The 13,219-nt window shown below is 45.0% G+C and overlaps 2 protein-coding genes and 1 pseudogene across 2 annotated transcripts; 2 read left to right on the top strand and 1 right to left on the bottom strand.

Annotated features, from left to right (window-relative positions):
• Window positions 1-1,707: 1,707 nt before the first annotated feature.
• LOC123411396 (probable small nuclear ribonucleoprotein F) lies at window positions 1,708-4,052 on the top strand. The gene is made up of 5 exons (XM_045104334.1): window positions 1,708-1,821; window positions 3,032-3,119; window positions 3,218-3,255; window positions 3,365-3,429; window positions 3,709-4,052. Exons 1-5 carry the CDS (start codon window positions 1,816-1,818, stop codon window positions 3,773-3,775), a joined length of 264 nt encoding a protein of 87 aa, XP_044960269.1. The 5' UTR covers window positions 1,708-1,815; the 3' UTR covers window positions 3,776-4,052.
• Window positions 4,053-4,764: 712 nt separating this feature from the next.
• LOC123411483 lies at window positions 4,765-5,897 on the top strand (annotated as a pseudogene).
• A 5,416-nt stretch (window positions 5,898-11,313) lies between these two features.
• Window positions 11,314-12,340, bottom strand: LOC123409470 (fasciclin-like arabinogalactan protein 14). Its single transcript, XM_045102362.1, has one exon. The coding sequence runs from the start codon at window positions 12,338-12,340 to the stop codon at window positions 11,507-11,509; it is 834 nt and encodes a 277-aa protein (XP_044958297.1). The 3' UTR covers window positions 11,314-11,506.
• Window positions 12,341-13,219: the final 879 nt, after the last annotated feature.

The raw sequence follows: 13,219 nt of genomic DNA, 5'->3' as shown, positions 1-13,219 counted from the left end.
ATATCCACTCCCCGTTCTTTTTTTATCTTCAATTTTTGCTTTATTTTTGTACTTTTGTTTAGACTTTATATATATATCATCCTGGGTGAGGAATAGTTATTCTTCACCCCCTTTATTTTTTTACATCAATGCATTTGTAATTTTACGTTCCGAATTTTTTGTCTTATTTCTTACGTAAAAAGAGACCGTAAGAAAATATGAAATCATCATAAAATATTTTATGTGACGTATATTTACAAACATAAAAACATAGTGTAAAATATACATAAAAAAAGTTCCGGTATTATGACTTATATTGTTATTTTTTCTTATGTCAAATTTTATGCAGTGAATCAATATAAATGTAATGTTTTGTATTCCAAATGTAATTTATTTATGAAATCCTCGTAAGATTACCTCGGGTGAAGAATAACTTATTGTGCACCCTGAATGATGAATAGACTTTATATATTTATATATTATAAAAACATTTAAATTTTTTGAATGAGTATTCGAAAAATGTTGAACAAGTATTTGAAAATGTTAAACAAGCGTTAGGACAATGTTGAAAGTGTATACAGGAAATGCTGATCACTTATTTAAAAAATGATAATTTTTTGAGCATATATATTAAAACGTTGGTAGAATCAACCACCAGCATTATCAGAAAATGCATGTGGGTGTGTACATGTATCATGTATGTTGCTCGTACATGATCTATTTTTTTTGAGTCGGGACATATGGTTGAGATGTTGCATTTGCACAATGTTTGCAATCATATTTCCTCTACAACATGTACCGGCAATATACACGCATTATCATTTTGTATAGGAAAACATTATATGTCATTTCTCATCATCTTTGTTAGAAGATTGTTTAGAGCTGGTCAATGTATCTTATTGTTTAAGTTGCACCTCCAACCCAAGTAACCAAGAGCCTAGCCAAAGGTGTCAAAATGGTGCAAACGAAGGCTTGCCAGCATTTGATTTTGGAAATTGAAATGAATCAATTCCTGACGCACCACATATTCATAGACCTGAGGTAAATGGGTGTATTTGAGAATGGAATTTTATTCCATGAAGAAAGGATGATGACCAGGACGACTTCATTGATTCAGATGCGAAGACCGGATCTATTCAAGTAGGTCGTGGCTTCTGAGCTTTCGTAAGCTCGCACATTTTTCTCACTAAATTTGGGTAAAATACATTAATATTTTTATAAAATGAATGCCCATTTCAGATATATTTAAATTATATTCGTCTGTAATATTTTTTTAAAATAATTATGAATGTTGTTTGCTTGTTTTATTGTATTCTGACATTTTTCCTTGCAACACATGAGTATTTCTTTCCAGACACAAGTTTCATTAAAAAGTGCATGGGCATTTTCTGTGCGCGGAATGAAAATTTATTTTTATATAACTTAAATTTTAAAATACACGAACATAATCATTACTAAACTGATCGTATATTCCCCTAAAAAATCATTTTAAGTAATTAGTGAAATTAATACGTTCTGGGGATAATTAAAAACAAACTGGTATATCAGTTACATGGGCCACACTATCTTTTCGGTACATGCGAAACGCCTCAGACGATGCGGGCCCGTGTACCAAGAGCAATATCCATTCTCTAGCTCTGGGCTTGTAACCGACGGTGCGGGACCGGCCCAGCCTATCAACAAACCGCTAATCCCCTTCCCCCATAGAACCCTAGCCTCGCTTGCGCTCAACCCCCCCACGGCAGCCTCTCCACCTCCACCTCCTCCTCTCTCTCGCCCTCGCCGTCGCCGTCGTCTCCGCCTCCAGCCGGCCGCGCCGCCAGCCCGTCTCCTCCGATGGCGGTACGATTTCGCGCTCTCTGTACATCCACGCCCCCATAGCCCGCCTCTCCGCGCGCCGCATGTTACCAGATACATACGCGGAGGACCCTAGGCTCACGGCGACCTGCGGCGGACTGTTGGCCAGTATTAGTTGTGTGAGGTGTCGGGGCTGGGGTCGGTAGGTAGGTAGGTAGGGCGTCGATTCCTGCGGGCCACTGGGAGAGCGCGCGACGGGAGATCGAATTCCTCCTGGAGTCAGAGCTAGCAACCCCTTCCGATCTGCTGTCATTCTGGTGTGAGTCGGTGATGCCGCATGGCGCGGTGGCTGCAAACGTGGCCTGCCCGAAGCTCCGAGCATCCCGCCGTGGAGATTGTGGATCGTTATCGAAAGTTTGGCCGTTTTGTTTAGGTTTTGGCGAATCATTTGCTGCTGGGTCTTTGGCTAGATGGGTCGAGATTGCGGGTCTAGATAGAAGGTAGCGAGACCGTCAAGAGCAGTGAAATTGCTGCCAATGTTTTGTAGCCTTTCTCCTGGAATGCCGCCACGGGTCTGTCGTATCACCAGTTGCGAAACTCTGTATCTGCTACTCCAAAGCACTGCAATTAGGTTGGGGTAGTGCTATTACTAATCCTAAATGTAAAATGCTACTTTAAAATGTTCTTTTGGTTACAGAACAGAATTGTATGTGTCTGATACTTGTCTGCCGAATTCAGCGTTTGGCATGAGTACTATCATGTTTGTATTAGCTTAGTGTTGTCTTACCTCTAGCTGCAACTAGTCTAGTTCTCCCCAACTACAATTATTTCGGTACAGAAGGGAGTAGTTTTCATGAGTAAATATGAATGGAAGATTATTTTCCCGGGGGATTGCTGGGTTGCTGTATTTTAATTGGTCTGAATTGTTGATTTGACTTATGAACCTTACTGTTAAGGTTACTACTTAGTGTTACTTGCTTCCTTGATTTGCATTGTGTTGATTTAAAGCAGTACCTGCAAGAACATCGTTATAGGGAATTCTCTTTGGTTAGGCTTCTTTATAAGTTGTAGGGTTGACATGCCTCGTAGTAAAATATTGTTGCAATTTCCATGGTTAGCAGCAAAATTACCCTAACTGTATTCAACAGCTTTTTTACATATCTTCGTAAAACATGACCTTATATGTTCTGTACTGTATGACTTATTTCGTTGGATATAATTTGCTAATTGTCCATGTTTCTTTACTCCGCTGCAGACTGTGCCAGTTAACCCCAAGCCATTCTTACAAAACTTAACAGGGAAGATGGTCATCGTCAAGCTGAAATGGGGCATGGAGTACAAAGGTACTTTAATGGCATTTCCTCACTTGTTAGTTACAGATGTCTCATTCTTGTACATGCCTCAGTTGTGTTAATGCATAAATTGTTCCTTTTGTACCCAGGTTATCTTGTTTCAGTGGACTCCTACATGAATCTGCAGGTAAAGTTCACATTGTCTGTGGCTACCCATTTTACACGATGGAGGCACTCGCAGTGTTTTGTCAATTTCACTACACTATTTTGTTACTCATATTTCAAACGAATTGCAGCTAAGTGGTACCGAGGAATTCATTGATGGACAATGCTCTGGAAATTTGGGAGACATACTGATAAGGTAATTCATTCATCAATCTTTGACCACACCCTATTATGTGTCAGTAGTATATATATTTTAAATTGCACATTAAAACTATCGTAGTCTCATTTTCTGAAGACTGTATCTGATATTTGATGAAAGATATAAACTGGTAGCACTCATATAGCTCGACAAGTCAGTAGGGTACTGTAGATGTGGCAGTATCATATGGTTGCTGGTTTGCTTTTAGTCTTACATCACATATCCAAATTAATGACCGGATGCCATAACTAATCTGTTTTGCTGCTCGTAATGCAGATGCAACAATGTGATGTACCTCCGAGGTGTTCCAGAGGTGGACACGGAGATTCCAGATGCGGCCTGAAGAGCACATGAACTGTTCCTGGTTGATGCTTGCTGTTCAATGCTGAAAAAGAACTTCCTAGTTCGTCTCCATTTGCGCCTACTCGACTGTATTACGTACATGCATTGAACTCATGTTGACTCTAGTTCTGCATCCTGAATGAACGAATGATTAACTTGCATGTTTGAAACGGCTGATCGCTGATTGCTGATAGGTCCTGATCCTGCCGTTGCATATGTATGGTTTGATGTCTGAATCACGATGATCGTATTTGTGCAATTTGAACTGCATTTGCTGAGTTCCTGAGCATGGACTCGAAGTCGCATACCAAGCATGAAGGGGTGTTTCTGCCCCATTTGTCCTTTTCTTCTAGATGTTCATGCTGAGTTCCAAATTCCACAAGAGCTCTTAGCTGTGTGCCGTACACTCGGATCATTCATAGGTTGGTGCATGCTGTTTACCGCTAAAGAACAATTTTGCAGTTCGTCTTTTTTACGCGTAGTGACTGTATTACATTCAAGAAGTCCTGGAACTCATGTTAACTCTAGCGGCATAGCACCGATATCCTGAATGAAGGATGGTCTACTTGCATGCTTTAACAGTTGATTGATGATTGCTGGTAGGTACTGATGGCTATTGTTCGTTCTAAATGTGATGGTTGTATTTGTGCAATTTGAACTATATATCTTGCGTAATTACTGACCATGGACTCAGATATATGTGGTGCGTGATCTAAGGGATGTCTCTTTTCCAATCAGGGTGTTTTCCTTTTTGATAACAGATAGATATATAGGTAGATAGATGTTCATATACCCATGGCCTAATTCTGTAAGAGATGATTGCACCGTTGAGGCAACAATTTTTTTGTGTGCGGCCACTTCAGTAATCAGTAAAGTTCTTTTTTGTGTGCGGCCACTTCAGTAATCAGTAAAGTTCTTTTTTGTGTGCGGCCACTTCAGTAATCAGAAGAGGAAGGCCGGAGCGCGGCTTCCCGGGCGGATCCATGGTACCCGCGGCTCCTGGGCAGATCCGGACGCCGGGAAGAGAAGAAACCCAACCCGACCTCTGATTCCCCAATCGCCATCCCTCCACCGCCGCCACCCATGGCGTCCGCGGCCGCCACCTCGACCCCGCTCTCCTCCTCGCCCCTCTCCAAGCCGCTCCTACCCAGGCCCCACCTGCTCGCCCTCTCCCGCCCCATCTCCTTCTAGCGCCTCACCGCCAGGTCCGCCGCCTCCCCGACCCCCTCCACCTCCTCCGCCTCCGCCCCCGCCCCCGTCGACCCGGCGCTCAGGGACATCATCGCGCTCTTCCAGTCCGTGCCCGACGAGCGCACCCGCTACAAGCAGCTCCTCGCCTACGCCGCCCATGGAACCGACACTCAAGACCGACGCCAACCGCATCCGCGGGTGCGTCTCCCAGGTCTGGGTCCAGGCCTCGCCGGAGGCCGAGGCGCCCGGCTGCGTCAGCTTCGAGGCCGACTCCGACGCACAGTTCACCAAGGGCCTCGCCGCGCTGCTCGTGCTCGGCCTCTCCGGCGCGCCCGCCAGGGACGTCGCCATGGTGCCCGTGGAGTTCATCGAGATGCTCGGGATCAGACAGAGCCTCTCGCCGTCCAGGAACATCGGCCTGCTCAACATGATCAACCTCATGAAGCTGAAGGCGCTGGAAATCGCAGCCGGCCAGAAGGTGACTGCCAGCCCAGAAATCCGCCAGGAGCGTACTGAAACGCCTACCGTGGAGAAGGGAGAGCCTCAGTTTGAAGATTTTGGTGGGCAGGTACATTAGAGTTCGGAGCCGGAGAGGCCTCAGGAGGAAGAATGTGAGGACGAACCGGCTCCTGTTGTGGAAGGAAATGGCAGCCTTGGAGGTGGGAGGAAGGAGAGAATAAGGGATAACTTGGAGAGAGGGCTTTCACCGGTGGAGCTCAAGATTGAGGACATTTCGCATCAGCACAAGGGGCACGCTGGGGTAGCAGGTAGCGATGGAGAGACGCATTTCAATGCGCGGGTGGTGTCCAAGGAGTTTGAGGGGAAGAGCATGCTCAAGAGACACAGGGCTGTGTATGATCTCCTGCAGGATGAGCTCAAGAGTGGGCTGCATGCGCTATCCATCGATGCAAAGACGCCATCTGAAGTCTAGGTATTGCCATTATAATTGTTGTTTTATGTGCGCGCAGCTTATCGAGAAAAGAAAGATGTTGCATTCTTGGGTCTGAATTTTCTTTTTTACGGGTTACTCTGCAATGATGTGCACTATTCTCGAGTATACTCTGGTATTTTGATAAAAGGATCTGAAGCCAGCGTGCTGCATTTTGCAGGTGATTTTTTTTCAGGGTAGCATGCCATGCTTCTCGCCATACTGGTGGCAGTAAGAGGTCGGTACTTGTGATGTGCATTTAAATGATGTCAAGAAGACATGATTTGATGCATCTAACTCCATATATCAGAAAATGGATCTTGAATAATCGCATCATATGCAGATTGCAATGACGTGGTTGTTTTCGGATCCAGATAATACTTTATTTTACTTACCAAATTACATTACTTTTAAAATATTTACCTATCAAAACAGGTAATCTTATCTGTACCGATGGAGCTTGAACTAAATAGTACAGTCAACATATCTAATTCATAGCCCTCATGCTCTCATTCCATGTTATATATGTTTTTCTCCTGAAGTTTCCATCAACTTCGCTCTGTCCATTGATATCAAGTTAGGGAGAAAGATGACGTTCTATCTTCTTCCTATGAGCAAGGTTGATGAAGAGAATGGATGTACATGGTTTTTTTTAGGGAACGCAGGTAGAAAGTTGTTTCTATGCCTTCTTCCATGAAGAGGGTGCTTAAGGAAACACAACACGTGGACACACATATTGTTGGCGCGCGGCCGCTAAGAATTTAGCTTTTTCTTCCATGATTTTTTCAAGTTCAAAGAAATATCACATTGGTTGTTGAAGAGGAAAGAAACGAAAGAAATAATCAGTGTAACTACATGCCGTCATATTTCACATGAAATTCCAAATCAACACCATCATTTGACCAATGTGTTTGTATATCTTTTGTTAACCCGTTGCAACGCACGGGCATTCAACTAGTCTCACATAAAAGTTGCTCTGACTAACACACGAACTTGGCTTGCCGGTTCAATGAAGTCCAAACCGAGCCAGATTTGGACTGCATTGAACTAGCAAGCCAAGCTCGTGGATAAGACCATTGATTTTTCAACTCCATGGGGACTAAAGTGTTCTTGCGTGATAAGTTCAGGCATGTCGCCTGTGATTAAGGCATTCTCACACTATACGTTCTGTGGGTCTAGGCTATCCTAGCTATATGCATGAACTTCCCGAGATCAAAAACCGCCAGAAGATTATGCCATGTTCTGGTGCTGGTGTGGTGTGGTGTCTTTGTGGTGTTGTTGTGTGTTTGTGTGCTCTGCTTGAGCATTGTAATGTGTTCTTCTTCGTCATCATTGTAATGCAACACCGTTACTTTTCATCCAAAAAAAATTGTGCAACGTTGTTTGTGGACGTGGACCTCTATGGCTGAGGCCCAGGTATTGCGGCTTCCTTTTATGCCAGGGTTTTGCTGAAGTCAATTTTGATCAATCTGATTATATCAGGATGGTGGCAAAGTGGCAACCAAGAAAGATGGAGGCAGTTTCTTAGGGATCGCATCGGAAATCATAAATGCACCTTTTTTTGTAGGAATTTTACTAATGCCAATTTTGATCATTGTCCTGGGAAGACAACAAGATCGTGCATATCCTACCTTATAATTTTGCCGGGACGGGTACCGATCCCTTTCCAACTCTGTTATTTTGGTCAAGTTATTCGATTGCAACTTTTACTAGCAAAATGATCCGTGCGTTGCAACGGGAGAAAAAAAAACACCATCTTCAATGGCGATGAGCACATTATGTTCATATCTCATCGCATGATTTCAAAAATTTGTTCACAAATGCAAGAAAATATTTCTTCTTTTAATTTTATTCACAATTCACAAGTTGAAACAATATTCAGGTTTTTAAAAAATATCATGGTTGTCAAAAAACTTGATAACTCAAAGAATTATTCTGAATTTCAAGAAACATTTTTTAAAATATACTATAATATTCCGATCCACCCTCACAATTAATTCTTCAAAATTCACTCACGTATATAAGACTCAGAAGCATTAATGTTAAACTGCATACACTCGATCATTCGTGAACTTTTTTACAAATTTGGGAACATTTGTAAAATCAAGAACATTTTTTACTATTTATAAATATTTTTTAAAAATTCCAAACAATATTTTATATTACGAACTGTTTTCAAGTATTTTCTTGTGAATTGGCAAATAATTCATTTTTTGAATTATCAAACATTTTTTAATTGCATTAAAGAAATTTCGCAAAATGATGGACTTTTTTGATTCACGAATGTTTTCTCCAAAATTACGATTTTTTAATATGTAAACATTTTTACAAAAATCCCGAACAATTTTTGAATTTGCAAACATTTTATGTTTTATGAAACATTTATGTAAATACAATTTTTTGAATTTAGAAAGTTTACTTTTGATTAATTTGAATTAGAAAAAATAAAAAGGAATAGATAAATAATAGTAACTGAAAAACTAAAAAAATAGGCCCCCTCCCATGGGCTGGCACAAATGGGCGTGCTCTGTATTTTCCAGGGAGCAGAGCATAGTATAGCTGGTCCCTATGCTTGGGCCGGCCCATGCGAGGATTCCCTGCAAAACGTTTTTTATAACTTATATAGTGGCATTGGTGGGTAATATTAGAGAATTTTAGAGACAATTTTAATGACGTACCACAGAAGCAATATGTGCTTTATTAGTACTAGTACAAATGCCCGTGCGTTGCAAGGGGAGACATTGTTACCTCTTTGATGTGTTAGTGAGTTTCTATAGTTTCATCAATGTAGTCTTCTTCCTTTCGCTCGGGTGTGCGACGTCGCGTCTCCTATCCTCTTCTGTGGTCGTCCTCGTCATTAGTCTCCACCCCCGCCACTGATGCTCCTTGCACAGAATTGTGTCACCGACGGCCACCCAGTTAGTCACCGTCGTTGAATGGACATAGCAAAAAACATCACCGGTCGTAGCAAAATGATAGTGGATGCACCAAATCGTTGCCATCGTCGTCGCGAGGTTGCAGCTCCGTTCGATGGATGTAGCAAAAAAACTTCATCGTTAATGGCGAATCCAACTACGATTGAATCTTTATTATCGAATCATAATCAATCGTGATGCGTGCATGAGCTATTAATCCACTCTCTCTCTTTTGTTAGTTTATTTCTTCTTTCAAGGCGGGCATGAGCTATTAATCCTCTCTCTCTTTTATTAGTTTATTTTTTCTTTGAAGGTACACAAAAATCTTTCAATGCAGTGCGACGGGTGACATCTGTTCCCATGCAATGTTGTCTCTCCCTCCATCCAACCTCGGGTGACATCTATTTAGTTATTGATCCATCTCGGGTGTTTTTTCTACAACATAACAAAGCTTTCGACCATGAACTTTTTTTTTTTGGATTCAGTGAAATTTTCTCATTTTTTTAGTTTACACTAATTTTGCTTCATGTTACTATATCTAAACTTTGTTCTTTTTATACTTTGACTTCTCATGTGATCCATGTGAAAAAAAGAACGATGTTGAATCATACATGCACACATATCTTGTTGGGTCATTTTCACACCATGCATTGTCCCCTGTAGGTGGAAATTGTTGTACACTTTAAGCATATCTCTGAAACCGATGCATACCAAGATATGAAAAAAGAAATTTTGCAAACAAAGTTGGCTAAATCAATGAAACACATCAATTAACACATTTTTCACACTCACAAGAACAGTGCCAGATCTGCTTGTATATAAGTACAACAGCACAAGCACACACGAACTGTACTATGTCTTTCTAGAGAGAAAACAATGCCAACCTGCTACAAATTCACATAGGATAGATCACTGCAATGCTCATGCTCAATGCAGATTCATCAGGGAGATCTCGAGGTTGAGGAGGTAGCCGGCCTAGAAACACAAGTGTTGTGCTGGATGACCTTGATGCAAATCGGCAGCTTTTCCAGGTCGTTCGGGTTCAGGAGATGGCATCCTGAATCCCCGCATGCATGCGAATGATCATATGTTACAAGGTGGGATCACATTCGCACATGCCATTTTTTATGTGGACTTCGACCCAAGAACAAACAATAAACTTCAACCTTGCCGAAACAAACTGTTTTGAACAGATGATGTAGTCAGCCACATTGTCTCAACTTTCCTCGCTCTCTCCATGGTCGGGTCTCACCTCGTATCAGCATGAACTGCCACTGTCCAAAATGCTACCACACCTCACAGCTTCACATATTTTGAAGAATTTAGCTATCGGGAGCATGCAATGAAATGAGCGAAAGCCTTTCCTGTAGAGATTGTTTATGTGGCTGCTCATAAGAAGTACCATCAGGTCCATATTAAGAGCTTTTGCGATGCTATGGCTGCTCATATGGAGCACCTTCAGGTCCAAATGGAGGGGATATACCTGCACTTTTTCACATTTTTTGTCAAGCTGCAGTTCAACTATGTCCAAACCTCAAACCAACCCATCCATAAATATATATAAGTGTCATCCAAGTGCCGTTTTTCAGAGGACACACACAAAGCAAATGTTGAAGTTATTTTCTCGTGCAAATTAAAGAAGGGCAAAACCTCCTTAAAGAGAGAGTTCAGTAAAAGACACGGAGGCTCAATACCAGCATGATGGTAGAGAGGCTGCTCTGCACCGCGTCCCAGCCGAAGCTCCTCCACGAAGATGAGTTGTGGAAGGGGGGGTTTTTGCGCGCCTCCAGGTGGGCATGGGGAACCAGAGGCTGGCGGGGCATTGGAGCTAGTAGGGCTAGGGAGGAGTTGGAGTTGGGGACCCAGAATCCCGGTCACAGCCATCGGCGCCAGCCATGAGCAGGTGCCGAGGCGACGAAGCAGGGTTATGCCCCTGATGGTGGAAGGCGCAGAAGGTCGCCAAATGGGGTGGTGCGCGCGACCGCAAGTGGTGGAGGCGGCGCGACGGCCGAATCTGGGTGACGGGATGGGGCGGGGCGGGACGAAGTCCGGCCTCTCCGCCTCCGCGCGCCGTCGCCAGCCCATCGCCTCCAAGCGCCGTCGCCGGCGAGAAGGCCCCTCTTCAGAACGGGAATGGATAAGACGGCGAGGGGTGGTTATGTAAATATATGAAACAGTTTTTTGCACTTAATGAAGGATCGCAGGTTGATTTCGATAAACCTCAGGGGCTTTTTTGCAAAACAGCCACGACGTACCACAGAAACAATCCGTGATTTATTATTATTAAGGAGAGATTAGTAGGGAGGGATATATAGATTTGCAAAAAAATAAAATACCGATTGCAACTTCGAACTTAAATCGGCCAGTGTTACTTTGATTTGGTGTCACCCGAGTTGGCGTTGGGTGGTCTAGCGTGAAAACTGGATTTTACACGGGACATTGAATGGTTTTGACAACTAGAGGCTATAAATCGAACCATTTTGAAGTGTAACAAGGTTGAAAAAATGGATAATTCCCTTGATTTTACACAGGCCAAAACCCAGAGGGCAGGGCGCATTTGAATCATAACAATCTCACATAAATTTTGTAGGAAACAATTAAAATCTAGGAAAAATACTGAGTTCCGAAAGAGTGCAAGCTAATCAAGACCAAAATTTATCGAGGCTATCCGACCGATCCAATCTACTCCGTCTGCGACCTACAAGTGCGCCAGCACGCACGCCATCCCCAGCGCGACGCCGGCGCCGGACCACCAGCTCATCTTCGCCTTCACCGCGTATCCCTGCGACGACGGCGCGGGCGCCGCAGCCGGGACCTCCTCCATGGGCTCCTCAATGGGCATCGTCACGGGCGGGCACGGGAGCGCGGACGGCGACGGCACGGGCGCGGGGCTGGGCGCGACGGCGGCGACGGAGCTCATCTTCTTGGGCGGCGGCGGCGCGCGCGGCCTGGTGATGACGCCCGGCGGCACGACGAAGTTGCTGATCTGGAGGATGGAGATGTTGTAGGGCCTGGCGATGACGGCCTTCTTGAAGGTGGCGTTGACGATCGCCCCGGGCGCCGCGGAGGCGAAGACGGCGCCGCCGTCGGGCGCGGGGGTGATGGTGAGGAAGCCGGACTTGTCGCCGTTGGCGGGGCCGAAGGTCTGGTAGAGCGTGGTGGCGAGGACGGGCTTGGCGCCGCGGCCGCGGGGCAGGGCGACGAGCTTGGCGGCGTCGTAGTAGTCGAGGACGACGTGGACGGAGAGGAGCTCGAGGAGCGCGGCCCGCGGCAGGCGCGCGCTGCGGCGGAGCAGCCAGTCGACGTCGGCGTTGACGGGGGCGAGCACGGTGATGGAGGTGCGGTTGTTGATGTCCTTGGCCACGCGCGTCTTGGCCATGAGGTAGTTGAAGAGGGTGAACTCCGGGAACTTGCCCAGCATCTCCGTCACGTTGAAGCCGCCGCCAACCGGGGGCGCGTCGGCCGCGTTGCCGGCGGCCGGGAGGAGGAGGACGAGGAGCACCACCAGCAAGGAGAGCTTCGGTGGCGCCATGCGTGCGTGCGGCTTGCTGGTGGATGCCGATGCCGATGGCGATGGCGAGCTCGCTCGATCGATGAGTGAGTGTGGCTGTGTGGGCGTGGAGTGTCAGTGTATATATAGGAGGGGGAGGGGAGATGGTCGTGGCGGGAGGAGAGTGATGGGTGGATCGATCCGAGGAAGGGAGGGTTCGGCAGTTGGAGGAGATCTGATCGATCGGCCAGTCGTCGCTCTGACCGCTTCTCGTGGAGCGCGCTGAATCTTGGGGCGGGACCGTCTGATGCGCATCCGATGGCCGTTATCCTTTTCGTATGTTTTTTTTTTACCTGCTTCAGATCCTGCCTTCGTGGTCTTGCTTGCCACCCAGCAGGAATTTGTTTTTTTTTTCTAGCGGTTCAGTGTGCATGGGTGATGGTGAAGCAGCATCCGCCACGCACTGCCACATTTTTTTTTGACCGCCACGCACTGCCACATTGAGATTCGTGTCGACCAGATTTTTGGAAAACATGTTTTCACCATGTAAAAATTAGCTGATTTTAAGACCTATGCAAGCTAGTTGAAATAGATCTCACTATTTTTAAAGGGAGTGCCTAGAACTCATGTAGCTGAGTTATATTATGGTCTCATTCACCTGATGTAAGTTGATGTCATGTTTTAGTAGTCCCAATCCGTTTTTAATTGTCCCGTTTTTTTTCCTTCGAACCAGCACGGCCAAGTGATGGCATGTTACAATTGCTGCACAGCTTGCACGGCCAAGTGATGGCATGTTACAATTGCTGCACAGCTTGCTTGGGCCAAAACAAATCGCGAATAAACAAGAACCCCATGGGATCTCGATCTCATGATTCATCACTACTACATGCATGTTGCAAGCCACTACAACTGATGGCCGTT

Source organism: Hordeum vulgare, chromosome 7H (genome assembly GCF_904849725.1).
Source record: "Hordeum vulgare subsp. vulgare chromosome 7H, MorexV3_pseudomolecules_assembly, whole genome shotgun sequence".
Lineage (NCBI taxonomy): Eukaryota > Viridiplantae > Streptophyta > Magnoliopsida > Poales > Poaceae > Hordeum > Hordeum vulgare.
Note: the sequence above shows the minus strand (reverse complement) of the source record. Positions and strands in the feature narration are given on the sequence as shown.